Genomic DNA, 27,929 nt, shown 5'->3' with positions numbered 1-27,929 from the left:
GAGATGCATTCTTTCTATGCAGCAGCCTTGGCTGGCCTTGAACTTGTAATGTGATCTTTTTGGTTTAGCTTCTAAACTAGGGATTACAGGTATGATCCCTCTCCCATGGCCTTTGTCCTGGTTTTTATCTCTGAAGTGTCCAGTGGTGACAGTGAGGGTGGACTGGGTGGAGAATGCATGCAGATATTCACTGCATACTGCTTCTACTGGTCTCCCCTTCTCTTGCCAGCTTTCTGTCTGTCATCAGGGCTGATTGTCAAACAGTGCTGTGCCTAAGTTTGTGCAGGTCTTGTCCACTATGGGGCACATTTACAAGATAGGGACCTAGAGGTGGCACAAAGGATAGTATGAGCTCAGTTGCTGACCACCAGTGTAAGTGACTTAGCAAACAGGCTGTGCAGTGGCGGGGTGCACAGGCCCTCTGGGCTTCTGCTTCTGGAGTCCCACTACAAGGCTTAGGGTGGTGTGGCTTTCCAGGTGGCAAGGACTCTCTTTTTCAGAAGCTATTTGGGGATAATCATTAATTAGAAGAAATGTGGGTCCTGGGTACAGACTACTGGGACTGTCACAGCTCTGAGACAGTGAGGCCCTCCTTGAAGATGTTTCCCTGGAAGCTGCTGCTGCTGGCTAAGAGACTGGAGCCCATAGGCTCAGAAGGAGTTAGGAAGGATCCTTGTTGTGCTATCTCTCTTTCTCTCTCTCCAGGTCTGCTATCTCTGCCACAGCCTCCTGACACTGGCTGGGGTTGTGGTCAGTAGCCAGGACATTACTCCTGATCAATGGGTGAGTCTCCCAAGATGCTGGAGCAGGAAAGGGTTGGATGGTCAGTAGTACCTACTGCATCAAACAATGTGGGACCACACGAACCAGGATAGAGCTGGCCTTCCCTCAGGAACTGCAGAATGAGAGGCCAAGAAAGAAGTGGTGAGAGTTGCTAGGGCCTCCTCCTCTCACCACATCCCAAAAGCCATTCCCAAGGGATGATGGCCTAGCCCCAAGAAGTTGCCCTTCCCACTGTAGCAGACAGTCAGCGATATCCCTCCCTTTCTAACTTAGTTCTCCTTCTTGCCTTGGCCTCTAGAACATGCCTGGCTTATATCATGCCTCCTCCTTCTCCTCCTCAGGGCGAGCTGCAGCTGTTGTGCATGCAGTTGGACCGTCATATCAGCACACATATCCGGGAGAGCCCCCAGGCCATGCACCGGACCAAACTCAAGGACCTAGCTACCCAGACTTACATCCGCTGGCAGGACTTGCTGGCCCACTGTCAGCCCCAGGTGGTGTCCCATAATCCCCTAGACCTGGGAGGAAAGGGAAGTGGTCAGTCAGCGGGACTTGGCAGATCAGAAGTATATCCACCCCCACTGCAGCTGCTGGACTCCAAAGGGAAAGGGTGGAGTGGGCAAGCGTGAGGCAGGGTGGGGATGTCTCAGGGGACCTTAATTCTTAATCCAGGGCCCGGGGAGGGGATGCAGAAGGGAACATAGGGAGGCCTGTTTATGAACAAATGCAGAGAAACACAGCCCTGAAGAACTGAGCAATACCGGTTTGTCATGACTGGCCAGGAAGGGGCACTGGAGGTAGCAGCTGTCCACTTGTCCTGTAGACCTCAGCTAGCTTCTTGCTGTGTTAAGAGCATTTCCCAGGCCGTTCTGTTTTTTGTTTTTGTTTTGTTGGTTGGTTGTTTTGAGGGAGCTCAGGGCCTCATGCATGCTCAGCACATGCCCTGCCCTTTTCCCACATGCCCTGTCCCTTTCGCATGTGCCCAGCATCCACTCTCATTTCTGTAAGAGTAAACTCTATTCCTGGAATTGCCTCAGGTTATCTAGGTAGTAACATGTTATAGCTAAAGTTTACAGAATAAGATCTTTTTCTACAGGAACTTGAGGAACCCTCATGAAGCAGGGATGGGTAGAAACCCGTTTCACAGATGAGCAAAGTATCTAGAGGCTCCTGAGGGTCAATAGCTTGTCCTGTCATGCACGCAGCTTGAGAGAATGTGAAGATGAGGGCTCACAGCCAGCGTCACTCCTTGGCACAAAGCAGTTCCATCTGCACACCCCCTCCCACCCCCAGTTCTCCAACAAGCAATGCTCTGCTGGGCTGGCCCTGAGCCCCCAAGCCCTTAATGGAGACAGCTGGACTTTGCCCCTCGCTTGCCTTTCCCTGACTCCTCCCTTACAGTTCCCTCTAACTTCTGACTTGAGGCTGACACACACTGGCCACAGGCTGTGGTTTGGTGCTCAAATTTCACAAGTCCCTGAGAAAAGGAAAGCTAGAACTCAGACCTCACCCTGCTCCCCAGGAACTGGATCCCACTGGCCTCTGCTGGGAAGCATTGCTTGTCTCAGAGAGGAAGCAATTAAAGCCTGACTGAGGATGCAGAGACAGCATCTTCCTGCTATACTCCATGCTGTAGCATTAGGCAGGTGAGACCCTTAGGTGGCTGAGCCTTAGGCACTGCCTCTTGACCTACTGTGTCTAGAATTTAAAGGCCTTAGTCTTATAACACCTGGTATGAAGGAGACCTCTGTGATAGTCCATGAGAGATGTTGTCAGCATAGAACAGATGTTGTCAGTACAGGGACCTGTGGATGCCTGGGGTACTGGGGCCAGGCCATTAAAGGCTTCTCTCTCTTTTCTTCACAGGGCCAGTACTTCAGCCCTTGGAAAGATATTTAGAGGAGTAAGAGCAAAGTGGCCCAAGGCTCTTGACTCCAGCAGGAAGAGAACTGTAGGAGGTGAAGAATGGAGCCAGAAGAGGTCCAGCCTGGTGAAGCTAGACTACTGCCACTACCCAGAGAGGGGTCCTGTGACCCTGACCATCCCCACCCTTGAGCTCCCCCGACCTGCCCAGTTGTCTCTTCTGCCCTGAGCCCTCCCTGTTGGCCACTTCTTTCCCACATCCTGCTCTCTCTGTCCATCTTGAATATGAGGTTCATCTGTGCATAGTAAAGTGTTATTTCCAGCATCTGTGGTTTGGGAGAGTTCCTTTCACCCCTACCCTGAGGGCTCATGCCCAGCACCTAGCCTGACAAAAGAATCACCTCTGTTTGAGCCAGCCGCTACTGGTGTTACCTTGGATAGTCATGTGACTGGGGCCTAGGTCCCACCCTCTGCACTTCAGGACTCCCATGTTTCTAGGAATAGTCCTGCCAGTGACCAGAATTGCTAGAGCCTGGGCACTCTGGGATGAGGAACAATTATCCAGACCCTGGCTGGTTCGACCTCACCCTGTTAGGGACACTATACAGAGAGGATGGTGGATTGGGGCTGTAATTTTGCTTAATTCAATTTGGTGCTGAGCTCTGAAGTCAACTTCCTAGAGTTAGGAGTGGGGAGGGTCCTAAAGACAGCTCTGGATCCTGCTGTTTCTCTCCCTGCCTTGTCTCCAGATTAGTTTCCTGGGTCCTAATCTCTACTTGCACATCTCAATGTCCTTGATCTGAACTCCTAGAGGAGTAAGTGGGCCCCTTTGCACCTCCAGGAGCAACACCTCAGCCCTACTTACTCTCTCACTGTCTGCTCCTCTGTCCGAATCCATGCTCATCCCTGCCCCCTGATAACTTTCAGGGTGAGCTTTGTAACAGGTATAAGAGAGAGCCAGAGGTGGCAGGGGACACTCCTGCCACCTTGACTCATGTCCACTTCTCAGCAGGTGAAGGTCCCAGAACATACCATGGTCGTTGCATACAATCGTCTGTTTATATGTCCCAGAGTTGGGACTAACTAGGAGCTAGACAAAGAGCATACCCCAAGTCAACCCCAAATACCTTCCAAGGCCTGATTGAGCACAGCTGCCCTGCTCTCTGGGTCCTCAGAAGGCCAGGAGCTAGAAGCATCTATTATTTAGAGGACAAGGCATAGGCTCTGCACAGTACTGGGTACCACAGAGGGCATCTTTTCTGTCTCAAAGCCTTTGCCAACCGAGAAGTGGAAGAAAACCTTTCTGGAGCCAGGTGACTTGGATGCCCAGTGACTTGACTGATAGTTCTGGTTTCTCTTCCTGGATGCATCACAAACTCCGCTGGCATATCCTCACACCCTAGCAGCAGCAAGCAGGTCAGCCTCAGATCTCCACAGGAAGGCAGGGACTCTGGAGAGCCAGCCCTTCTCACCCAGCCTCTGGGCACCCCTGCTTGACACTGCATACCCTGACAGTTAATCCTCAGTTACTGGGTTTGCTCTGGAAACCTGGAAATCACCTTGAAATTTCCCTCTTTTGTTCTCATTGCCGAGGGCAGAGAAGGAGGAGGGAGGTCTGGGAGGCTGAACTGGGGAGTTTCCATTCTTGAAGCTGTCTTTACCTGGCTTTAAGAGAAAGGATCAAACTGTCCATCAATGTAGACATCTGGAATCTTCCCTGGCTCCTTTCTCCCCAAACATACTTATCCCCGAGAGAGAGATGCATGCAGGAGGCAAGAGGTGTTGGTGACAACTCAGTCCCTTCCAGAAGCCTGGCTGTAACCTGAGCAGCAGTATGCAATGTGAGGTTGCCCAACAGTGGACACTCTCCCCTGGGTCATTTAATTGCCCTGCTCTGAGACTCACTGGGAGCTGACCAGGTCTAAAACTGTGTTGTGATAATAGAAACTGAGCCACTTCAAGGCCAAGAACTCTGGAACAGAGCTGCCAGCTCACCATTTGCCCTCCAGGTTTTTGACCCTAAGCCCTGGGGAAAAGGCAAGGGATATCCTGATAAAAGCCACTGGAAAATCGGTATCCTGGGCCTCGATGACGGATGCTTTCCTGCTTCCTTTCCGTGATGCTGGAAGGGAGGGGCTGGGAAGGGAAAGGCCTCCCAGGTGGACAACTTTGATAATTGTCCTTTCGCAGGAAGTCCTTTTCCTATGACCCAGTTCCCTGGGTCCCAGTGGTCAGAGAGCTCCTTGAAAGATGGCCGACCCTAATCTTTTCACTCAGCCACCAGTGGGAGACAACTGCTGGATGGCAATGGTCCAGGTCCAGCAGGCCTTGAATAGAGCCTCAGTGCACACTGCCAGTCTCCATCTTGCCACTTACCTCAGGAAGGATAGTTGCTAAGAAGCAGGGTGCTACTCATGCCCAGTATTGGGGTTCTGTAAGGGTCAGCTCTAGTGGGCCTGGGAGGCATTTAACGTATCTTCTTGTATTTCTCTTATTTGGCTACAAGCATTTAAGCCTTAGCAAAAGAAGCAAGTTAGGGAAGTCCTTATTCTGTCAGGCTTGAATAAGGATTAGAGTGTGACATCTTCCATAGCCTATGCTAGGCAGGCCTAGAGGATATAAATGCATTTTTTTTTTCTGTATTACTATTTTTTTCCCTTGATGGACGACCCAGGATTCTTATTTTTCTGCCATCCGACCTTTTATTAAAAAGCATGAATAAGGAACAAGTAGTCATGAGAGGAAACTTTATCTTCTGCCCACCCACTTGTGGAGATCTGTGGCAGTAAACTGCGGCAGGAAAGGGGCAGAGGTGGGGGGTGGAACCCTACAGTTGGGGAACCTTGTGCAGAGAGGCTTACTGGCTCTGTTACTGGAATAGTCTCATTTCTACCTCCATACCTGGCTTAGAAGCCCCTGGCATCTGCCATGAAGGTACAGAATACTGTCCCTGCCAGTGAAACTAAAACCTTCTGAAACTTTCCACTGGGGCCACCTTGGAGGTAGAGCCAGGGAGCTCAGATCACTACCAAACAGCCCTCCTTTCTGGGTGCAAGGCTTACAGGTGAGAAGGAAAAACAGCAGGAAGCGGAGGTTAACTTTGTGCTTGGTAACTGTTAGAAGAGTGGAGCCCCTGGGCTCACAGTTTTCCTACCTCTGCTTTCCCAAGGTGGGACCATAGACTGCTTCCAGCACTCCAGGACCTCATTCAAAATTTCACCTAGCTGGTTGTGTGGATTTTTGATCTTGCTTAATCTCTTTGATACCGTGAAAGAAACAGTACCTGGCCTGGAAGTCCTGCTTCAGCCTCCTGGAGCTGAGGATTCTTAGCTTTTACAGCATCCTGAGCTTGGAGTGGGGCTTGCCCTTAGTAGATGGAACAGGAGTCCGATCAAGAGGAGTGAGTGTGCATGGCTCCCTCCCTGGCCAGCTTCCATATGACACCCTCCCTGCCCACCCCTGGCAGTACCTGGCCTGCCTCCTATCTCTGAGGCCACAGCTTTGTTTCCTAGTGGAAGGGAGCTGGGAAACGTGGTCCTGGCCAGCGAGGGAGAAGGGGTCCTTCTGGGTCCCAGTAAAGACCCAATTGTTACTGAAACCAAACTGGGCTGCCTTTCTCGATTACCCTCACTGCTCTTCCGGTCTCCACTTTTCAGATGCCAAGTTTTAACCCAGAACAAAAGCTGCTGTCCGACTGATTTATACTCCAGGTCTGCTTATGGGGTCTGAACTGCTTTTCCCCCTCCAGGACTGCCCCCTGAGGCTCAAAGTTACCACAGAAACCTCCAGGACTCCCTCCTTTCGTCCCTGCCCATTGATTTTGGCTAGGGGTGGTCTCCAGGTACCGCTGGGGCAGTTTCCCCGGGTTCCTCAGTCCACCTGCCCACTGAAGGATCAGCTGGCTGGAAGGACTCGCCAGCCAGCACCGCCTAGGAGACCAGCCAGAGCTACAAGTTACTTCTAGGAGCGCCTGTGGGCGGAGGCTGGCAGTTCTGAAGGTGGTGGTGGTGGTTCTCGGTGTGGCTGCCTCCAGCCCCTTTCATCTGAACAGTGAGGCTCGTGCTGCTTGTTAATCAGCCTTCCAAGCCGCACCGGGAGTCATTTCCTGGGGGTAGGCTCTGCTGGAGTCTGGAAACTAGGAGTTGTCTGTAGACTTGGGGGGGTCTCCTCTGTTAAGGGTTAGGGCCAGAAAGGAGGACGACTTTGGGGTCAAAAAGACTGACCACTGTGGTTAGCACCTGAGAACCTTCAGTTTCTTCTCTTGCTGCGCCACCCCCTTCGGGTACAAGTCCTAAAATGGTTTGCCAGCTTTCGTTCCTGTAACTGGAGCGTGGGGGAGCCCCTCAACCTTTCCAGAGAGCCCATCCCGCCTCAGGGCTTGAAGGCACACTTCAGGAACACCAGGTGAGTGCGGTTCCCGGTGGCAACGCCTGGAGTCCCTCCCCACCCCCCAACCCCCCCACTCCTCCGGGCGCCGTGGCGTAGACCTTGACTCCGGAGCTGCAAGAGTCGCAAAGGGTCCCCAAACCTCAGTGCTGGGCAAGCAAGGCAGCAGGTCGCAGCCCCCTCCTGGGCGGGCCTTCGCGTCCCGCCCCCGGCCACCACTCGACACCCTCCTCGCCTGACGTCAAGGGGTTGGGGGCGGAGAGCGGCGGCGGCTGCAGCGGAGAAAGAACCGGCGCCCGGCGCGGTGGAGCGCCGAACCCGAGCTCAGGGGCGCCGAAAGCCGTGCTGGGACCGAGGGGCGGTGGCGCGGGACAGCCTTAGCGTGCTGGCGGGCGGGCGCGGTCTGGAGCGGCGCGGGGGCAGGGGAGGACGGTGGCCGGAGCCAAACGCGAGGGCGGCGCCCAGGGATTGGAGCTGCACGAAAGAGGTGAGTGAGGCCGGAGCCATGGGGCCCCGGGGCCGCCGCTTTGTCCCCTTGCTTGGGAAGGGGCTGGAGCGCGCGCTAGGGGACAGCGTCTGGGGGTGCAGGGCGGGGCGACAGCGCAGACAGCTGTCCGATCCGGGTTCCTCTCGAGTCCGCCGCGGGCTGCCCAGCGGATGATCGGCATCAAGGCGAGCAGTGCCTGCAGCTCCACTGGCCGGAGCGGCGGGAGCCTGAGGGTGCGGACGGAGCTAGGGGCAGTGGGGGACCCGTGGGCTGTCCAGCGCGGGGTCCGAATCTTTGCCAGGCTCGCGAACTGCTCCGGTTCCCCCCACCTCGACGGAAAGTTAGGGGCGGGCTTGGACCGTAGCCGATGTTGTGGGATCGGATTTCCCTAGCGCGGCCCCCCGCCCTCCCGTCCTGCTCCGGAGGCGGGCTGGCACTGAGAACCAGCCCCCTCGCCAGAGCTCGGCCGCTCTCGGTCCCGCTCTGGAGCGCCACGATCTACGACCGGGTGTGCAAGAGTGGGGCGCAAATCCTGGTCTTGCACCCCTCCATCCATCCCCTTAGCTGTCCCTGTCCCTTGCCTTGGGAAGAGTTGGGGGTTGGGTCACCGCTACGCCGGCAGATTCTCGGAGCGCGCCACCGGGTTTTGACCCCAGCCTAGGGTAATTGGCAGAGAGGAAACTGAGGGTGTGTCAGGGGGGACTGCCCCGGGGAAGGCAGCCCCAGCCCCCCGCCCTTCCCGCGCTGAGGTTCTGGGCCGACAGGGGGCGTCCGCAAGCCGGGCTTTGCCACGCTCCCAGCGCTGCCGCTTTGTTTGCATTCAAATCCCCGGAGTTGGGGGAGGGGAAGAGCCCACAGTAGGGAGAACCGGACCGGGTCTTGGCTAGAAATCTTTGTTTTGGGGTGTAGTCTCCAGATTCTGCATCTCTGTTCCAGGCCCCTAGCGTCTGGATTAGTGGAAATCCGTCTCGTTGGCCTAGTGCCTAGTGCAGGGTCCCCGGGGTGCAATCCCGGAGTTAAGAACGTTCGTCAGGACGGGGGGGTGGGGCGACACAGCCCTTGACGACCTTTCGTGGGCATCCCCTGTTGTCCAGGAGAATCCCGCTTCGGCCTCCCCAATCCATTTCACTTCCCTCCACGATCCCGCTCCCGCCGCGGCGAGGAGATCCCTAGAAGCCTGGAGCCGACTCGTGGCCCGGTCGCCTCTCTGCGGGAGGGTCAGCGTCTTGTAGAAGGTTGTTGGAGAAACAGGACTGGCCCTGGTCATTTCCACGCCCATCCCACCCACTTCCTGCCTCCCTCTTGGGCAACAAAGGGGCCTCGGGAAGCTGGGCCCATTTGGTTCCCGGCCCCACTCCTACTCCAGCCCTGCTGATGTGGAACCGGGTTTGGGCTCTGCCCGGCTATTGTCTGCGCTGGGGGGAGGGGACAGGCTGGGGCCGGGAACTCTGCACGCTGCCTGCTTCACCGAGTCCCCCACTGAAGATCTTTGCCCAACCGGCTGCCTGCGGCTGCTGAATAAGGGGTATATCTCCCCGAATTAGGTCTTGGGGCTGGCCCGGGTCCCAGTGGTAGCAAGCCCTGTTTTTTTTTACGGTTATTGTAAGAAACTCTGAAACCTTTAAGGCCTGAAGGAGCCAAGAAGGGGGGAGTCCCTGTTTTATTTTATCCACACAACTCCCTGTTGAAGAGAGGGTGTAGGGATGGCCTGGAGGCCACAGAAGGCTTTTTGATGACTGCCCACGCCTAGTGCTTGCTGACTAAGTTCCTCTCCTTGCTCTTCTGGGAGACCCTCAGGGCTCTTGGGGGCAGAGGCCAGTTGCAGGAGCTAGGTCTGCTCCAAAAGAAGGGAGCAGGGAGAGATCCAAGGGCTCCAGGGGAGGTTTGTTTCAGTGTGCGCCCTGTGCTGCTTGTCTCTTGGTGCGGGGCCCCCTTCCGGTCTGTGATGCTGACCAGTTTCTTTTCCTTCAGCAGGGCTGCTGGACTGAAGTTTAGACCCTGGGTGTCTGCTATGGCCCCACACTGGGCTGTCTGGCTGCTGGCAGCAGGGCTGTGGGGCCTGGGCATCGGGGCTGAGATGTGGTGGAACCTTGTGCCCCGGAAGACAGTATCTTCTGGGGGTGAGTGGCTGAAGCATAGAAGGCAGGGCCAGAGGGAGGCTGGGACAGCCTGCTGGGGGAAGGGCGAGGTGGGAGTGATGCTTGCTTGAAGGAAGGAGCTCTGCTGAGGAATTACCCCCAAGCGCGCACCTTTGCACTGATATGTATGGCTGTGGCTTTCGAAGAAATGCGAGTGGCCCCAGGGACTCAGAACTGGTAGTGCTGGTCTATACCTGGGCTTTGTCCCCTTCTGACACTGGGATAACTTTGTGGGATCTCTTACCAGCCCACCCCCACCCTCACCCAGACCTGGCTGTCCTGGGGTGCAAGGGAGGTAGTTTCTGAATCAACCTACCTGTTCCTCACTTGAATTGTCACTCTTGCTTGGAAGCCTAGAGCGAGAAACCTGAACCTCAGGGCAAGTGTAAACCTAACCCCATCTCCAGTCTTTGTAGCTGTCTGTCCCTAGAAGCCCCTTCAATTCACCCTAATGGTTTCCTCTGATGCTCTAAGGCTCTGGGTGGCTCTGCTCTGATGGCTCTGGGTGGGCGTATATAAGCGTTTGTGCTTCATGGGGGAGCGAGGCAGAGCGGACCAGATCCTCTCCTTTGCTCGTGCACACACCTGTATGAAGAGGTGGTGATGTCAGGTGTTTGTACCATCTCTGTGCTCCTGGGACGTGGGATGAGCTCACCTCCCACAGGCTGCACTCAGCTGCTATTAAAGCCCCTCCCATGCCAACCCAACTCTCGCTGGTCACTGCCTCCTGAGCCTGAAGCTGGCTTAAGGGGGGGGGGGTGTGCTGTGGACCGGTGTGCAGGTCTTTGGGCCTCTGACAGATTACATGACTGTATGTACGATCACGCACTCCCTACATGTGCTGGATGGCTTCAACACCACCTCTGAGTCTCTGGTTCCTTTGATCTCCCAGTCCTAACCTCTTCCTCCTTCTCCACACGCCACCTTGCCAGTCCCCTGCCCATCTGTTCGTGTGTCTCTGGAAGCCTGGATTGATGCCTGCTGGGGTGAATGGCTTCTTAGACAAGGAATGCTCACAACTATTCTGTGCTTCCTGCTGCGCTGGATCTGCCACCAGGGTCTGACTAGACCCTGCCGTGGTCAGCAAGTAGCAGAGCAGGAAATGGCAACCGAGGAAGCGGGATGGGGAGGGGGGGAAAATGTCCGGCTCTGTGCCTGAGGTACCGCTGACCCTGAGTGAGAGTCATCAGTCAGATGGCTTCCTCTGGCCGGAAGCTTTGGCTGAGATATCCTTCCTTCCCCATTACCAGCCTGGATTGCCTCCTCCCAGGCTGAAGGAGGAGGACTTTGGAAGCCCTGGTAGGATGGAGCCAAAGGCTATTCAGAAAAAGTCCTTTATGGCCCGTAGGGGTTTGGCTGTCCTGTGTGTGTGTGTGTATGTGTGTGTTGCTAGCTTTTGTGGGGAATCATGATGATGAAGCCCAGGGAGTCTTTGGACAAAGGAAGATTGATGGATTCCTGGAACCCTGGGGAGGATGTCATCCGCCCCTGCTTATCCCCACCTTGTTCTAATCCCTGTTTCTGCAGAGCTGGTCACAGTAGTGAGGCGGTTCTCCCAGACAGGCATCCAGGACTTCCTGACCCTGACCCTAACAGAACATTCTGGCCTTTTATATGTGGGGGCCCGAGAGGCCCTGTTTGCCTTCAGCGTGGAGGCTCTGGAGCTGCAAGGAGTGGTGAGAGGTGGGGCAGTGGGAGGCACTCAGAGGGGAGAGGGAAAGGACTCAGGGGGTGTGGCCGGGTGCAGGCTGTCCATCCCTCAGCCCAGTGGTGTCAGGATTAGCAATTGCTTTCTGCTCCTGGTTTCTTTTTTTTTTTTTCTGCTCCTGGTTTCTGCCAGTTGGGGTGGTTTGAGGCTTTTCTCAGAATGGGGACCAGGCCGGTTTCTGTCCGTTGGCGTGGTTTGGGGCTTCTCTCAGAATTGGGACCAGGTGTCACCCTTGGTGTAGCTCCAGGGGTGTTTGCGGCACACACTTAGCACATACCTGTGACATTGCTGATATGCCCTGTCTGATCCTCAGATCTCCTGGGAGGCTCCAGCAGAGAAGAAAATTGAATGTACCCAGAAAGGAAAGAGCAACCAGGTGGGTGTTCAGATACTTCCCCTGCCAGGCCTTCGTGGGGTGCTGGCCTTCCTCTTTAGTCTGGACCCTGGTGATCTATCTTTGGCTGGCTGTTCTCACTAACCTGTATACCTTTCTCCAAAGACCGAATGCTTCAACTTCATCCGCTTCCTTCAGCCATACAATGCCTCCCATCTGTACGTCTGTGGTACCTATGCCTTCCAGCCCAAGTGCACCTATATCGTGAGTGTTTCCCCTTTCTTTGGGTGTGCACCTTACCCATCAGTTCCTAACCTCTCTGACCCCCTTCCTTGGCCTCTCAGGCCATGATATCTTCAGACTGTATAGGCCCCGTATTAACACCCGTCTCCAATGTCTTCCTGCCCCTAGAACATGCTCACATTCACCTTGGATCGTGCAGAATTTGAGGATGGGAAGGGTAAATGCCCATATGACCCAGCTAAGGGCCACACTGGACTCCTTGTGGGTGAGTGGTTGCCCCTAGCACAGACGGGACAAATCTGGGACTCTGTCAGTCACACTCTGAATACTTGTCTTCAGAGTCCCTCTCTACCTCAGTTTCCCTAGCTTCTTTGACTCGCTGTTGTCTTCCATAGACGGTGAGCTGTACTCGGCCACACTCAATAACTTCCTGGGCACAGAGCCGGTTATCCTTCGATACATGGGGCCCCATCATTCCATCAAGACAGAGTACCTGGCTTTTTGGCTGAATGGTGAGTCATGGGATAGGATTGGGGAAGCCATGAAAGAAAGGCCCTGGAACTCTGCCACTGACCCTCCTCGTTTGTCCCAGAACCCCACTTCGTAGGCTCTGCCTTTGTCCCGGAGAGTGTCGGGAGCTTCACAGGAGATGATGACAAGATCTACTTCTTCTTCAGTGAGCGGGCAGTGGAGTATGACTGCTATTCCGAGCAGGTGGTGGCTCGTGTGGCGCGCGTCTGTAAGGTACCAAGTTCCGCAGTGGTGGGCAGCAGGAGGCCTGAAGGCCTGGCAGGGGCTGACCAGCCGTGTCTCCTTGCTATCTGCCAGGGCGACATGGGGGGAGCACGGACCCTGCAGAAGAAGTGGACAACGTTCCTGAAGGCTCGGTTGGTGTGCTCAGCCCCTGACTGGAAGGTCTACTTCAACCAGCTAAGGGCGGTGCACACCCTGCGGGGCTCTTCTTGGCACAACACCACCTTCTTCGGGGTTTTTCAAGCACGATGGTAAGCGGCTGTGGGGTAGCTGGGGGTAGGGAGGAGCAGGTGGTCAGGTCGGGGAAGGATGCTGTGTGGGTGTGAGGGGCCGCACAGGCGTCTGGAGGAAGTCCAGCGGGTCAGTGCCTGGCAGCCAAGATGACGCTTTGCCTGCTCTTTTTAAAGCTCTGTGGGGGAAGGTGAGCAGAGAGCTGCCTCTCTGGTGATACCTCAGAGCCACCTCGTGGTCATGACTGCTCCATACCAAACCTTGCTCTTCCTACTTTTTCCTCTGGGGCTGGGTACCCGACCTGACTTCCAAGGCCTTCTTTAACAGGGGTGATATGGACCTGTCTGCTGTCTGTGAGTACCAGTTGGAACAGATCCAGCAGGTGTTTGAGGGTCCCTACAAGGAGTACAGTGAGCAAGCCCAGAAGTGGGCCCGCTATACTGACCCCGTACCCAGCCCTCGGCCTGGTTCGGTGAGTTTTCGGCATGGGGATGTGCTCCCGACATCAGCTCCAGGACCCGCTCGTTCACCAGCTGACTGACAGCCGTCCTCCCCACACCCCTCCTTGACACAGTGTATCAACAACTGGCACCGAGACAATGGCTACACCAGTTCTCTGGAGCTGCCGGACAACACCCTCAACTTCATCAAGAAGCACCCGCTGATGGAGGACCAGGTGAAGCCTCGGTTGGGCCGCCCCCTACTTGTAAAGAAGAATACTAACTTCACACACGTGGTGGCTGACAGGGTCCCAGGGCTTGATGGTGCTACCTATACAGTGTTGTTCATTGGTACAGGTAAGCGCTTCGGGTGTGCCCAAAGCTGGGAACCTGGGGAGGCCACGTGGCCCTGATTCCTCATTTGCATATTCCCATCACCTCTCCAGGAGATGGATGGCTGCTGAAGGCTGTAAGCCTGGGGCCCTGGATCCACATGGTGGAGGAGCTGCAGGTGTTTGACCAGGAGCCAGTGGAAAGTCTGGTGTTGTCTCAGAGCAAGGTAAGACGGGCCACAGGCACCTACCTCCATGTTCTCTGCCCTGCACCACTGTCTGTCTCGCAACCTGTCTCTCTGCCTTCCATAGTTGGGCTCTTGTGATTGGCCAGCTCAGAACCTCCTCACGTAGCTCTCACAAGTTCCTGGAAGTAAGAGATCTAAGGCAAGGTGCCGCAACCTGTCCTCTGAAGGTTCTCTTCTAGAGCCAGTGCCTGTGGGGCCCCCATTCCCAGAATCCAGCCTTGGCAAACTCCTTCCTGTTTTCTTCAGGACCTAGGGCTGGGGCTCTATCTTTTTTTTCGGGGGGGGGGGGGTTCTTTTTTTATTTTTTTTCTGACTCAGAAGAGCTTTAATTTGGCTTAAGGTTTCAGTCCATCACAGATGGGGAAGCATGGGAGAAGAGTTCACAGAGGCAAGAGTGTGAGCAGGGTGGTCACACAGTGTCAGGAAAAGAGAGGCAGAGAAGGGGATAGGCATGACACCATAGACAAGCTGTCACCCTCAGAGGCCCATTCCTAGTTACCTACATATCCTCTCACTAGACCCTGTGTGTGTGTGTGTGTGTGAGAGAGAGAGAGAGAGAGAGAGAGAGAGAGAGAGAGACAGAGACAGAGACAGAGACAGAGATACAGAGAGAGGGAGAGACAGAGAAAGAAAGGGAGAGAGACAGAGACAGAGAGAGAAAGGAAGAGAGAGAAAGAAAGGGAGAGAGAGACAAAGAGACAGAGAGACAGAGAGAGACAGCAAGAGAGAGAGAAAGGGAGAGAGAGAGTGAGAGACAGCAAGAGAGAGAGAAAGGGAGAGAGGGAGAGAGAGAGAAAGAGAGAGATAGATAGAGAGAGAGAGAGGTTTTTTTTGGGTTTTTCAAGACAGGGTTTCTCTGTGTAGCCCTGGCTGTCCTGGTACTCACTCTGTAGACCAGGCTGGCCTCGAACTCAGAAATCCGCCTGCCTCTGCCTCCCAAGTGCTGGGGTTAAAGGCGTGCGCCACCACCTCCCGGCTTTTTTCATCCTTCTTTTTTTTTTTTTTTTGGCAGTCCCTTTTCAGTCAAGATGTTTTGGTACCCAAGCAACAGGGACATCCGGGTTTTTTTGTTTTTTTGTTTTTTTTTTTAGTCCCCTGTGGGCACTGTCTCCTGCCTCATTTACTTTAAGTGTTAACATTTGTCTGTTTGTTTGTTTGTTTGTTTTACCTTTATGCAAAACTGTCATATTCACATCACTGTGAATCATTATATTCACTCTGAATTCTGACTTGCCTGCCCTTTACCAGCTACTGTGACTCAAAGTTGCTCCCCAGAATGCTGAATAATGAGACGGCAGCAAGGGGATTGTGGGGCTAAGCAAACATACAGATTGGCAGGTACCATTCAAACAGAGGAAACCCACTTTAGATAGACACTGCTGTTACTGCGCTGGCTCCTGGGGCTGGGAGAAACTGAGTTTTCTGGCCTGTGTGTGAGCAAGTGAGAGTACACCTCAGGCTCACGGGTCTGCTGTCCATCCCCGTCTAATAAGGTCATGTCTGTAAAGTGATTAGGATTGTGCTGGCTTGTTATAAGCCCTCATCAAATTTGTTCCTCTGGCCTGGATTTTTCTTCTGCTGCTGCCTTCTTCCTTGGGGGACCCAATGTATTTATTATGCTCTCTGAACAAATCTTAGCCATTCCTCGCACCCACCCAGGCGTGGCGTGGCTCACTCTCTGCCTTATTTTACTGCAGAAGGTGCTCTTCGCTGGCTCCCGCTCTCAACTGGTTCAGCTGTCTCTGGCGGACTGCACAAAGTACCGCTTCTGTGTAGACTGTGTCCTTGCCAGGGACCCCTACTGTGCCTGGAATGTCAACACCAGCCGCTGTGTGGCCACCACCAGTGGTCACTCAGGGTGAGTCAGTAGTCTCTGAGTGCCAGGGCCAGGAGGGGAGGCAAAGGTGGTTGGAATTGGACCACTGATGTCACCTCCCTTCCCTACCAGGTCCCTTCTGGTCCAACATGTGGCGAACTTGGATACTTCAAAGATGTGTACCCAGTATGGCATTAAAAAAGGTGAGCTGTTTTCTTTTGTCCCCCTATTTTGGGGATGAGCGCCTGGATCACAGCCAGAGTAGTGCATTTCCTCTCACTGTGGGGCCTGGGGTTCCTGTGTTAACTCTTGGTTCTCTCTCATTTCTGCCTCTGCAGTCAGATCTATTTCCAAAAACATCACTGTTGTGTCAGGCACAGACCTGGTCCTACCCTGCCACCTCTCATCCAATTTGGCCCATGCCCACTGGACCTTCAGAGGACGGGACCTTCCTGCAGAACCACCTGGCTCCTTCCTTTATGACGAGGGACTCCAGGCGCTGGTGGTGATGGCTGCCCAGTCCCGCCACTCTGGACCCTATCATTGCTATTCAGAGGAGCAGGGGACAAGACTGGCTGCGGAAAGCTACCTTGTTGCTGTCATGGCCGGCTCGTCGGTGACCCTGGAGGCACGGGCTCCCTTGGAAAACCTGGGACTCGTGTGGCTAGCTGTGGTGGCCCTGGGGGCTGTGTGCCTGGTGCTGCTGCTGTTGGTCCTCTCACTCCGCCGGCGACTGCGAGAAGAGCTAGAAAAGGGTGCCAAGGCATCGGAAAGGACACTGGTGTACCCCCTGGAACTGCCCAAGGAGCCAGCCAGTCCCCCCTTCCGACCTGGCCCCGAAACCGATGAGAAACTTTGGGATCCTGTCGGGTACTACTATTCCGATGGCTCTCTCAAGATTGTGCCTGGTCATGCCCGGTGCCAGCCTGGAGGTGGGCCCCCTTCCCCACCTCCTGGCATACCTGGCCAGCCGTTGCCTTCTCCAACTCGGCTCCACCTAGGAGGTGGTCGGAACTCAAATGCCAACGGTTATGTGCGCTTACAGTTGGGCGGAGAGGACCGAGGAGGATCTGGGCACCCCCTGCCTGAACTTGCTGATGAATTACGACGGAAACTACAGCATCGACAGCCGCTGCCTGACTCCAACCCAGAGGAGTCTTCAGTATGAGGGAACCCCCCCACCTCATTGGCGGGGGGATCTCATGGGAGGTGCACTCTTAACTTTTGCACAGGCACCAGCTACCTCAGGGACATGGCAGGGGCACTTGCTCTGCCTGGGACAGACACTGCCCAGCATTTGCCCGGCCATGAGGACCTGCTCAGCTTGGGCACTGCCACTTGGTGTGGCTCACCAGGACATCAGCCTCACGGGAGACACACCCTCCTCTGTGAATTTCAGACATGCCGGACCCCAGCAGCCAAAACTTTGCAAGGAAGAGGTTTCAAGATGTGGGTGTGTTTGTGCATCTATGTGTTGGTGTGTGTGTGGAGGTGTGTGTGTGTGGAGGTGTGTGTGTGTGTGTGTGTGTGTGTGGTAACTTTCCTGTCTCTGTCAAGTCTTCCCTTGGCCTGGGGTCCTCCTGGTTGAGTCTTTGGAGCTATGAAGGGGAAGGGGGTCATATCACTTTGCTTCTCCTACCCCCAGCTGTCCCGAGCTTGGGACAGTGATGTACATATGGGGATGGGAAGGACAGGGTGTTGTACCCCTTTTGGGGGAGTGCGGGATTCGGGGGTGGGCCTAGCCCTGCTCCTAGGGCTGTGAATGTTTTCAGGGCGGGGGTTGGGGGTGGAGATGGAACCTCCTGCTTCAGGGGGAAGGGTGGGCAGGGCCTTCCACTTGCCCTCTAGGTTCGGTGGTATTTTATATTTGCGCTCTTCTGACAGGGCTGGGAAGGGTTGTTGGGGGGAGGGAAGGGAGAAGGTGGGCATGCCGTGGATACTGGCCTATCCTCTCCTGGCTCTGGGAAAAGGGCTAACAGTGTAACTTATTGTGTCCCCACATATTTATTTGTTGTAAATATTTGAGTATTTTTATATTGACAAATAAAATGGAGAAAATGAAATTTAACTCTGCCACACAGATATCTTGACTCAAACCCATTCACTGACCTAAGAGGGAATCATCCTTTGGCCCGGTCTTAATGCCTGTCTGTGCCCCATGTCTGGGAGGTTGGGGGGGCAGCTGACACTCAAGTGCTTTCCCACAGTGGTGCCTATGGGACTGGGAACCAGAGCAGGGCTCCATCCCCTTGGGAGCTGGACTTGGCCTGGTGCCACAGGGAAATGAGGCAGAGAATTCGGGAAGAGGAGGAGAAGGGCTTGTCTTCCCAGAACTCTAGGGAGGGTGAGCAGGGAGTGAGGGGCTGAAGGAGAGATCTTCCTGGAAGCTTCTCAAGGTTGTGTGGACAGTGTCTTTATAAAGATGGAGGTTGAGACAAGCTCAGTGTGTGTGTGTGGCGGGGGGGGGGGGGGGGGGGGGGGATACTTGTAGGTTTTTACGGAAGAATGCTAGTCTCAAATGTCCTATCTATGTAGGGATAGTCCCCTATTGCCACCCAGGCAGTTTCAAGCCCTTGTCTTAGTGAGGGAGTGGTATAGACCCAGATGTTCCTGGGAAAAACAACTGGCCCAGCCTGGATTCATTTTTGAGTGCCCTTGGTGAGAGTTGCCTGGAAATAGGAAAGAAAATAAAAGACGTTTTAAGATTTTGTGTTGTGCTAAATAAATTCGATGCTGTTGTTGGCTGCAATTTGGACACACCTGGTTTAGATCAGTCTAACCGGTGCATAGGAACAGAGACCATGACAGTGAGCTCTCTCCCCCACCCCAACCCCCTTTACCCTTGGCTGCCCCCACTCATACACTTGGATGACCCTTGAGCAGGCTGCCCTTTCCCTAAGTGTGGGTCAGAAGGCTGGAAAATACTTGAGTGTGTTTCCCTTAGTTTAGTTGTCTGCCCAGTGGGTGTTGGCAACCAGCGCCCACTGAGGAGGCAGAGGGTTAAGCACAAAGGTGGCCTGCCCGGTCCTTGCCTTCAGGCCACCTGCCTCCTGATCGATTGCTAAAGAACAAGGGTCAGAGTGTTCGGAGCTTTCTGGCGGTCAGTAATCTGTCCAAGGATGGCCTACGGTTCAGGTGATGCTCGGAAGACGAGACGAGGGACTATGGGCCGCGTCCAGAGTCCTTGTGCCCTGGGGAGCCTGCGAGGCCTCGGTTCTGGAGAATGTGACATAAACACTACCAGACAGGCCAAGCTGCCTGGTCCCCACACCCTACAAGGCGCGGCTGCATGAACCGTCCCGCCCCCTCCCGGGGTGCTTTGCAGATACCCCCCCTTCCCCCCCGCGCCTTTGCTCCTCCTTGTGCTTAGCCTCGGGCGCCCTCCGGTGGTAACAAAGCAGCAAGGCTCAGTCTATCCAGCCACACCTCACCACTCTCATTGGTTGCTAAGCTTAAGGTCTAAATGCGGGATTGGTTGGCCTGAGCGAGAAGGCGGGACTCGAAGGTCAACTACGGACATCGAGTGGTCAGCCTGGAGGTGTGGGCATTTCGTAGGAGCGCTTGGCTGCGGTCCCGGCAGCCCGGATGGCGGCGCCGCAACCTTGCGCGGATGGCTCCTGCTGCTCGCACCCTAGTGCGGTGCCCGGGGTACAGCAGACGCTGGAGGAGATGGACTTCGAGAGGGGTGAGAGGGGTGAGGCGGCCGCGTGGCCGGCGGTGGGCAATCCATCTCCGGGAACGTGGACTGAAGGAGGCCTCGAACCGTGTTTGGAGCTTCCGGGCCTGGTGCAGGAAGCCCTTCGACCACCCCGTCTCGAGTGCGGACGGGTAAATTGAGGCATTGGTTTCTGAACTGGGTCTGGAGACCAACCCAGCTAGGAGACAGCCTGGTTGGATGACAGAGGAGCTAGGAAAAGAATGTGCAGTTGGTGGTTTGTATCCACCTGGGAGATCAGGGAGAGCTGGCCCTTGCTGATCTCGGGTGTGAGTGTACATGGTTTAGCTATGACAGTGATCTCGAAAGACGTGACCACATCTTTACCTGGGAGGCGCAGGGGTGTGACTGCTTTGTCCAAGATTATACAGAGATTTTGCTATTAGCAGCGGTCTCTGTTCTTCTGTGCCTGGTTACCGACTTTGTTATTCCCCCTGCACAGGTGGTTTGTGCAGTTAGAGCAAGGTAACCTTGTCTTCAGCGTAGGGTTGACGATGCGGAACACTTGACGGTTACCATAGGAATAGTTTCCTAGCCAGCGGCATTCCTCTACACCTCTGCTACTGCCATCTTTTGGTCTAGGGACATAATAGGACTCCCCGCTTCCTCTCATGCCCTCTTGCAGTGTTTTCTCCGCGCTACCTTCAGAAAATAGCAAATGAGATGATTACATTTACTCTTTTTTTTAACTTAAAGATTATTTATGTGCATTTTTTCCCCATATGCGTGTCTGTATACCACACATGCCTGGAGTTCCTGGAAGCCAGAAAAGGGCTTCAGATTCCCTGGAATTGCAGTTACAGATGGTCACGAGCAGGGAGCTGAGAACCAACCCAGGTCCTCTGCAGAGCAGCCAGAGCTCTTAACTGGGCCATCTCTCCAGCGCCTCCTATTGCTTTTAGTTCCCCAAGCCAAGCTGTCTGTTGTGTTTCTGGACCTCATTATGGTTCTCACCCTTGCAGCGGTCTCCTTTACGTTTCTAAAATACGCAAGACCTCTGTCCGAAGACATCATCTGTTTTGTTTGCTAGCTAGCTTTAGGCTGACTGAAGCTTTTCCACCGGCATTCAGTTCTATGGCACTTCTTCAGGGACCCCTTCCTTATGCCTTAGAGAGTCCTCAACCTGGGGACAGTTATGCCCAGTGTAGGTCTAGAGATATTTTTGTGTGTCACAGCTAATCTGACGTGCACAGGTTGGCTCCCCACAACAGACGATGGTCTGGCTCAAAATGGCCCTGCGTCTGAGGAGAAAGAAACCTTGTCATATTTAAAGCTGGGGGCCCTTCCACTCTGGTTACTCTGTTACATTAATGCTTTGCTCTCTTTGTAGCAGTTTGGACTAACTCTAAGGCTGAGACAGGGAGGTCACAAGTTCAAGGCCAGACAAGGCAGAGCATGTTAGACACTTTGTCTCTGAAATAGTTTGTTATCATCTGCTGCAATTTTGTCAGCTTATTCTTTTTTTGTTTGTTTGTTTTTCGAGACAGGGTTTCTCTGTGTAGCCTTGGCTGTCCTGGAACTCATTCTGTAGACCAGGCTGGCTTCGAACTCAGAAATCCATCTGCCTCTGCCTCCCAATCCCTCTGCTGGAATTAAAAGCATGTGCCACCACTGCCTGGCAGCTTATTCTTTTATTATTTATTTTTCACATGTGATAAAGATACTCACCTATTATGTGAATTTTTTTTCTGTAAAGCATGTTTTTTGTTTTTTTAATTAATCTGTTTTGGTGTCTTTCATTGTGTGTGTATGTGTACTATGTTTTATTTTGTTGGTCCATCTCTCCCCATACCCCAACCACAGGGTGTCACTATATAGCTCTGGATGGCCTGGAACTCATTTTGTAGACCAGGCTGGCTTCGAACTCACAAAGAGCCATCTGCCTTTGCTTCCCTGGTGCTGAGATTAAAGGTGTGCATCATCATTGCCTGGCCCTAGCAACTACTCTTAACTACTGAGTCATCTCTTTGATTTATATATATGTATATGTGTGTGTGTGTGTGTGTGTGTGTGTGTGTATGTGTCACAAGTAAAAAATATACAGTATATATATAATTATTTATATATACAAATTATATATATATATACACACATGTTTAACATATGTGACTGTTTTGCCTGTATGTATGCATTATCTATATACCTGGTCAGAAGAGGAGATTGGATCCCCTGAAGCTGGAGTTACAGATGGTTGTGAGCCACCTTATGGGTGCTAGGAATCAAACCCAGGTCCTCTAGAAGAGCAATAGTTCCTGAACCAGCTCTCTAGCTCTGGCCTTTGTTATTGTCTTGGCTTTTTGAGACAGGGTCTCACTGTGTAGCTCTGGCTGTCCTGGAACTCGTTCTGTAGACCAAGCTGTCCCTGAACATACAGAGATCTCCCAGCCTCTGTCTCTCAAGTGCTGGTATTACAGGCATGTGCTACCATGCCCACATTATGATTATCTTTATTTCTGTATAATTCTTATCTCTTCAACCAGTATCTTTATCATTTTGGGGAGCAGAGGAGAAACCCTGAGTGAATGTGTGTTATTGACATGAGCAGGACATGCTAAGGACCAAAGCCTCATGGGGAAATGGCACATGTACACACACTCACACACACACTTACACAGACACCCAGGGGTCCAGGCTCAGATGGACAGTAAATCCTTCCTCTGGTCCATGTGCAAATGCTGACAATATGCGTAGAAAATGCCCACCATTTTCCCCCTGAATGTTTTTGGCTTGAAGGTAACTCCCCTGCAGAGACTGCCTCTACTGAGATTAGCTACAGCTGCCCTCTTGTTCATCTGTATGTAATAACCCTGCCTCCTTGGTCTTCTGTATATAACCCCACCTCCCTCTTCAGCCTCCCTCTTCCATAACCCCGCCTCCTTATTAATCTGTATCTAATAACCCCGCCATGTTGTCCAGCTGTGTATAATAACCCCGTCTCCTGTTCAGCTGTCTGTAACAACTCCGCCTCTTTGATACGATGACCTTGGTTATCTGTTCAGCTGTATCTAATAACCATGCTGAGCTTCTGGGGTACTCTAGTTCTCCTTCAGAGTCCACTGTCCCAGCTTCCCAGCTTCTCAACTTTTCTGTGTGTCTGGGCTCCCTTCCTGTCCCAGTAAGGTCGAGTTCCTGGGGCCATGCAAGGACACGGCACCGGTTCCATTTAGCGTACCTCTCTGTGATTACTTTTAGAAGTATGTTTGTCCTTGTCCTCTCCCATGTTTCCTTTTTCCTCTTACCATGCTTTGTGCTGCATTGTGGGTCAAGCCCAAGCTACTAGGTAATTCTCTCACTCACTGGGTTTGTAGCACTGGTTGACCTATTTGTGATCATTTCATTTCAATAACTGTACTCAGTTTGTGATTAGGACATGCGCGGTGTCAGGGTATGAGCTCTGATGTCAGAGGGCCCTTGCCAGAGTCAGTTTTGCCCTTCCACTGTGTAGGTGGAGTGGACTGAACTCGGGTCGCCAGGCTTGGTAGTAGGTACTTTTACCAGCTGAGCCACTGTTTCTTGATCATCCGTTTTGAGACAGGGTTTCTCTGTGCAGCAGCTGGCTGTGGTGGAATTCACTATGTAGACCAGGCTGGTCTCGAACTCAGAGATCCACCCACCTCTGCCTCTTGAGTGGTGGGATTCAAGGCGTACACTGCCACCCCTGCCACGGCCCCTGCCACTGCCAGGACCAGCAACAGCTATCCCTTTTATGACAGATTCAGATTATGACAGTCTTAGCATGGGATTCTCGCTTGCTTCCTGGGGGTAATAGAGCATCCCAGGCTTTAACTTATAGATGTTGAAACTTCAGTCAAAAGGTAGAAGAAATGCTTTAAAAAAAAAATAAAAAGGAAAAGGAAAAGAAACGAATCTCATTATGCAGCACTGCTCAGAGTTTTTGCCTTTCTGCAGGAATCTGGTCAGCTGCCCTGAATGGAGACCTGGGCCGAGTGAAGTATTTCATCCAGAAGGCCACAGACCCTAGCCAGCCAGACCCTGCCGGCTACACCGCACTGGTGAGCTCTGGGAAAAGGCCTTAACTCCAGGTTGCTACTCTCCATTTATTTCCAGCAAAGCCCTTGTCTCTCTGTTTCTGTCTCCTCCCTCCCCCCCACACCCCTCACCGTGTGTGTGTGTGTGTGTGTGTGTGTGTGTGTGTGTGTGTGTGTGTGTGTTCCACCATGTGAGTATAGAACTTAGGCTCTCAGACTTGGTGGCAGGTATTTTCAGTGAATGAGTCATCTCCCTGGTTCACTGGGGTTTTTTGTTGTTATTGTTTTTATTTTTTGTAAGGTTCACTATGTGACCCAGGCTGTCCATCACTCCCGCCTCTCCCTCCTGAGTAATGAGAATCTGTAATAATATATGCCACATCGCCTAGCTTTAAAGTTTGTTGTTTTGTCTCTTGAAATAGGCTCTCGCAGAACCCAGATTAGCCTTGAACTTGCTGTGTATAAAGGCTGACCTTGATCCTCCTGCCTCCTCCCAAGGGCTGGCATTCCAGACACAGGCCTGTGCCACCATGACTGATAAGCACCCCCCACCTACACCGTATCCTTAGCCACCCTTTCCTTTCAACTTTGGCCACATCCTGAGCAGCTGGGTATTTTAATTAGTGGAAGGGCACAGTGTTTCTGACACTGCCCCCTGGCTCTTGGCATCCCAGCCCCCCAGCCACCTGCCAGGACTTTGCCATCTGACTGTAGTCTCTGACCCCTGCAGCACTACGCCAGCCGCAACGGGCACTACGCCGTTTGCCAGTTTCTGCTGGAAAGTGGAGCGAAGTGTGATGCCCAGACCCATGGGGGTGCCACGGCTTTGCACCGGGCCAGCTACTGTGGGCACACGGAAATTGCCCGGTTACTGCTTTCCCATGGGTCCAACCCCCGGCTGGTCGACGATGATGGCATGACCAGTCTGCATAAGGTATGTCGCTGTCTCTCCTTTAAACCTTCTCCTTAATCTTGTACTTTTCTTGTTGCTTTGCTGTGACTAAATAAATAAATAAATAATTTTTTTTTTTTTTTTTTGAGACTGAGTCTAACTGTATTACCCTGGTTGGCTTAGAACTCACTCTGTAGACCAGGCTGGCCTTGAACACACACCTGCCACTGCCTTCCAACTTCTGAGATTAAAGGCATGTGAGCAGGCAGCCTGGGACCTCAGCTTGTCTTGTAGGTGATTGTAAATCCCACCAAGTTGACAGCCAAGATGAGCCCTCACAGTGGGCATTGTCAGAAAACAGGAAAATGGAGACAAGGAAAAGGCACCTGGAATCTCATTGCTCACCTGCCTCTTTAGGAAAACAGCTCTTGCCATTCTTCTCTGTACAGGAGCTAGTTCTCTCCCTCAGTGACGAGTTCCAAAGCTTCCTCCCCCACCCCCACCCCACCCCTCACACCCCAAGGAATCAGCTTTTGAAACCAATACTGCTTTGCCTCTCTGCCTCCTCTTTTGAGAGTCCCCAGTCATAGACAGGATCATTATTTTGGGGGGCTCAGTATTCTATACCCTCTCTCCAGGCATCCATTTTATCAATTGCTCCCTCACCCTTTCTCTTCGTCTGTCCGTCTGTGTCTAAGTTCTGGGGATTGCTAGGTATGTGCTTTCTCACAGAACTCTATACCCAGCCTACATAATGCATTTTAGAGACTTGATTTATGCAAATGCGTATAGAGTCCCTCCTTGCCCCAACTTTGATTTTTCACCAGTGCCATGGATTTAAAGGAGTTCTCATCTACCAAGCAGTAATGGCCACATGCCTTTAATCCCAGCACTCAGGAGGCAGAGGCAGGCAGGTCTCTAAGTTTGAGGCCAGCATGGTCTACACAGAGAAACCCTATCTTGGGGTAAGGAGGAGGGGGTCCCATCAAACCTTACCCGCCATGGGTTCCCCCAAAGGCTTGCTTTTTTCCAAGTCCAAGGGGCTCACTGTCCCACCACGCCATCCTGGTTTAGCTCTTACTGGCTTCCTGTTGTGAGCTCCCAAACTTGACTCTTGTGTTCAGGCTCTGTTAGTCTTTTTATCCACTGTACTCACTGTTACTGTGTGTCACAAACTATCCCCTGAATGGCTGCTCTGCCCACTGACCCCGCTCCCCTTTTTTGAGACAAGTTCTCCTTCCCTCTCTCCCTCTCTCCTCCTCCCAACAGTTTTGCTTTGTTAGACTTCCCTTCATGATGAGCAACACCAGCACCAAAATAAAGCCTGTCCTCCCCAAGTTGCATTTGGTCACAATGTTTCATCACCGCAGAAGAGATCTAAGACACCTGTTCTTCTGTAGCTTGTTTGAGGTCTGGCTTAGCCCCCGCCATAGGCACTTACTGAACTTGTACTGAGTGAACAGCTGCCTGTTGGGTTTTGTTAGATCCTTGCTAGGCATAGAAGCTTGGGTCTTTTCTTTTTTAAATAAATACTTACTTGTCAGGATGCAAGGGTGGTTCTCGCCTTTAATCCCAGCACTGCAGAGGCAGACAGATCTGAGTTTGAGGACAGCCTGGTCTACAGAGTGAGTTCTAGGACAGCCAGGGCTACACAGAGAAACCCTGCCTCAAAACAAACCAAAAGACATAGAGGTGAGCAACATAGTGAGACCTTGTCTCCAAAGGTAAAAATGGGGGATCCAGTGTAGCTCCGTGGTGGGGTACTTGCCTGACATGCAAAAAGCCCAAACATGGCTGTTCACCCCTGTAATTCCAACACTTGGAAAGCAGAGGCAGGAGGAATGCCAAATTTCAAGGCCAGTCTGGTCCACATAGAGAGTTCCAGAACTGCTGAAACAGAACTACCAGTGATGCTGAGTGACTGCCCAAACATGCCCAGTCCCTCACAAACCCGTGTCTCAGGCATGGGGCTTTGGTAGCCATTGGAAATCTGCATAGACACCCCAGGGTTCCTGTTTCCAGGAGACATTTTCAGAGCAAGCAGGTTCCAGAAAGGGAAATAAGAAAGTGCAGGCCCCAGTTTGGGTTTGCCTTTTGATTAAGGCCTCTCTCTCCCCTACAGGCTGCGGAGAAGGGTCACGAGGACATTTGCTCTCTCCTGTTACAACACAGCCCAGCCCTGAAGGCTGTCCGGGATCGCAAAGCACGCCTTGCATGTGACCTGCTGCCCTGCAACAGTGGCCTGCGGGACCTGCTGGCCAGCTGAGGCTCCACCTCCTGTCTCTGGCTGCCCTTGAAGGGTACACAGACTGGCTCTCCACACCCCTGCCTTGCTCAGCGTCACGCTGCCGCTTCTGCCGGGACCAGGGCCAGAATGCCCAGAAGAGCCCCACCTGGCCAGTGGGGCAGCTGTAGGGAGGCTTGGGAGGGCTGAAGGCTTGTGAGCCTGGACAGGTGATCACATAAGTTAGTCCATGTGCAGACACATATCCACCTGGAAGAAAATAAAGCTTATATCTTGATGTTATCCCATGGACAAAGATGGATTTCAAAATACAGCATTCTAAAGATAAAAACACAAAACTCTGAAGTATCAGAAGAAAACATGGAGTGTGTAACAAAAGCTGTTTTCTGGCTGAATGAGCTTGGTGCAGGATTCTTTTAAACCCTCAGCACCCGGGTGTCTTCGAGATGAAAAGGATTGCCTCACGGCTGCCCTGAGGACCCAGGAAGTCTGCGGATGGGCGCTCTTAAGTGAGCGCACTCACTACCTTACAGGCAGTAGGGGACAGTACCCACTGTTCAGCCTGGCCTGGTAGTGCAGTCCTCAAATACCAGCTGTTCATGAGGCTGCAGCCTACCTAGGCTGCAGAGGAGCTCAAGGCCAGCCTGGGCAACAGGGAAAGTGGGATATAGCTCAGCGGTGGAGTACTTGCCTGACATGCAAAGCCCTGTGTTGCATCCCTAATACCATGGGGAACCAGCGCCCAGTTCCCCAAGTCTAACCAACACTGGCCTTTATTCCCAATGTTCTGTCTACTAGTCCAACCTGTACGAAGTGTAACTGTGCCAGGTATGTGCCTTCAATCCCAGTGCCTGGGGTAGGAAACTCTCTCTTCGAGCTCCAGGCCAGCCAGAGCTACAGAGACCCTGTCTCCATAACCCCACGTCACTATAACTGCTTTCCTGTTTGTCTTGCATTGATTACTAGCGAGGCTGCATGACCTTCCTATCTATGCCCATTCAAAATGGTTTTGTTCTTGACACGTAGCCAAGGCTAGCCTCCAACTTTGGAGCCCTCCTCTGGCGTCACCTTCCTGAGTGTCGGGATTATAGGTATACATCACCACATCTGGCTTGCTATGTTTTTATCGATTCACAGGCACTTTATATTAATGGATATTGAGCCTTTGCTCTGGGTGTGTTTGTATACAGAGAGAAACATATGTAGCATACACATTATCTAATGCGTATTAAAATGTTTTTTTCCATGCCGTGGCTTGCCTTAGGTGGGCTGACTTCTGGTCATGGAAACTGGTACACGCACTACAGATGGCAAGTTAGCCATACC

General features: G+C 52.9%; 3 protein-coding genes and 2 long non-coding RNA genes across 17 annotated transcripts in view; 3 read left to right on the top strand and 2 right to left on the bottom strand.

Annotated features, from left to right (window-relative positions):
• Fam178b (family with sequence similarity 178 member B) overlaps positions 1–2,971 on the top strand; it is a 117,943-nt gene extending 114,972 nt beyond the window's left edge. For all 5 annotated transcript variants that reach the window (XM_031367194.1, XM_031367198.1, XM_031367197.1 and 2 more), the window contains 3 exons: positions 706–783; positions 1,125–1,277; positions 2,650–2,971. In XM_031367194.1, the coding sequence (XP_031223054.1) occupies positions 706–783; positions 1,125–1,277; positions 2,650–2,682 (264 nt within the window). In that variant the 3' untranslated portion in view covers positions 2,683–2,971. The remainder of the gene's footprint in view (positions 1–705; positions 784–1,124; positions 1,278–2,649) is intronic.
• On the bottom strand, positions 1–7,327 carry LOC116088309. Its single transcript, XR_004117855.1, has 3 exons — positions 7,134–7,327; positions 1,239–1,301; positions 1–800 (listed from the first exon to the last, which is right to left on the bottom strand). It is a non-coding gene; the product is annotated as an uncharacterized LOC116088309 (long non-coding RNA).
• Positions 7,030–17,832, top strand: Sema4c (semaphorin 4C). Of its 8 annotated transcripts, XM_031367190.1 has the most exons (16): positions 7,175–7,519; positions 8,614–8,754; positions 9,491–9,639; positions 11,185–11,333; positions 11,679–11,741; positions 11,865–11,963; positions 12,111–12,207; positions 12,338–12,454; positions 12,535–12,686; positions 12,771–12,946; positions 13,254–13,398; positions 13,501–13,723; positions 13,813–13,925; positions 15,644–15,804; positions 15,895–15,965; positions 16,101–17,832. In XM_031367190.1, the coding sequence occupies exons 3-16, from the start codon at positions 9,531–9,533 to the stop codon at positions 16,928–16,930; spliced, it is 2,505 nt and encodes an 834-aa protein (XP_031223050.1). In that variant the 5' UTR covers positions 7,175–7,519; positions 8,614–8,754; positions 9,491–9,530; the 3' UTR covers positions 16,931–17,832. The 8 variants fall into 8 exon arrangements, with proteins under 8 accessions (XP_031223051.1, XP_031223047.1, XP_031223050.1 ...); XM_031367191.1 differs by lacking the exons at positions 7,175–7,519; positions 8,614–8,754 and adding an exon at positions 7,030–7,050; XM_031367187.1 differs by lacking the exon at positions 8,614–8,754 and having other exon boundaries at positions 7,165–7,519; positions 9,494–9,639.
• Positions 13,955–19,957, bottom strand: LOC116088308. The gene is made up of 3 exons (XR_004117854.1): positions 19,805–19,957; positions 16,352–16,507; positions 13,955–14,065 (listed from the first exon to the last, which is right to left on the bottom strand). It is a non-coding gene; the product is annotated as an uncharacterized LOC116088308 (long non-coding RNA).
• On the top strand, positions 19,260–27,853 carry Ankrd39 (ankyrin repeat domain 39). 2 transcript variants are annotated; one of them, XM_031367201.1, is made up of 4 exons: positions 19,260–19,447; positions 23,387–23,490; positions 24,197–24,400; positions 26,481–27,853. In XM_031367201.1, the coding sequence occupies exons 1-4, from the start codon at positions 19,348–19,350 to the stop codon at positions 26,622–26,624; spliced, it is 552 nt and encodes a 183-aa protein (XP_031223061.1). In that variant the 5' UTR covers positions 19,260–19,347; the 3' UTR covers positions 26,625–27,853. The 2 variants fall into 2 exon arrangements, with proteins under 2 accessions (XP_031223061.1, XP_031223062.1); XM_031367202.1 differs by having other exon boundaries at positions 24,197–24,404; positions 26,462–27,853.
• The last annotated feature ends 76 nt before the right edge of the window (positions 27,854–27,929 follow it).

The sequence above is a fragment of the Mastomys coucha genome, unplaced genomic scaffold (assembly GCF_008632895.1).
Source record: "Mastomys coucha isolate ucsf_1 unplaced genomic scaffold, UCSF_Mcou_1 pScaffold14, whole genome shotgun sequence".
NCBI classification, from domain to species: Eukaryota; Metazoa; Chordata; class Mammalia; order Rodentia; family Muridae; genus Mastomys; species Mastomys coucha.
The sequence above is the reverse complement of the archived record's forward strand: the minus strand, read 5'-3'. Positions and strand labels throughout refer to the sequence as shown.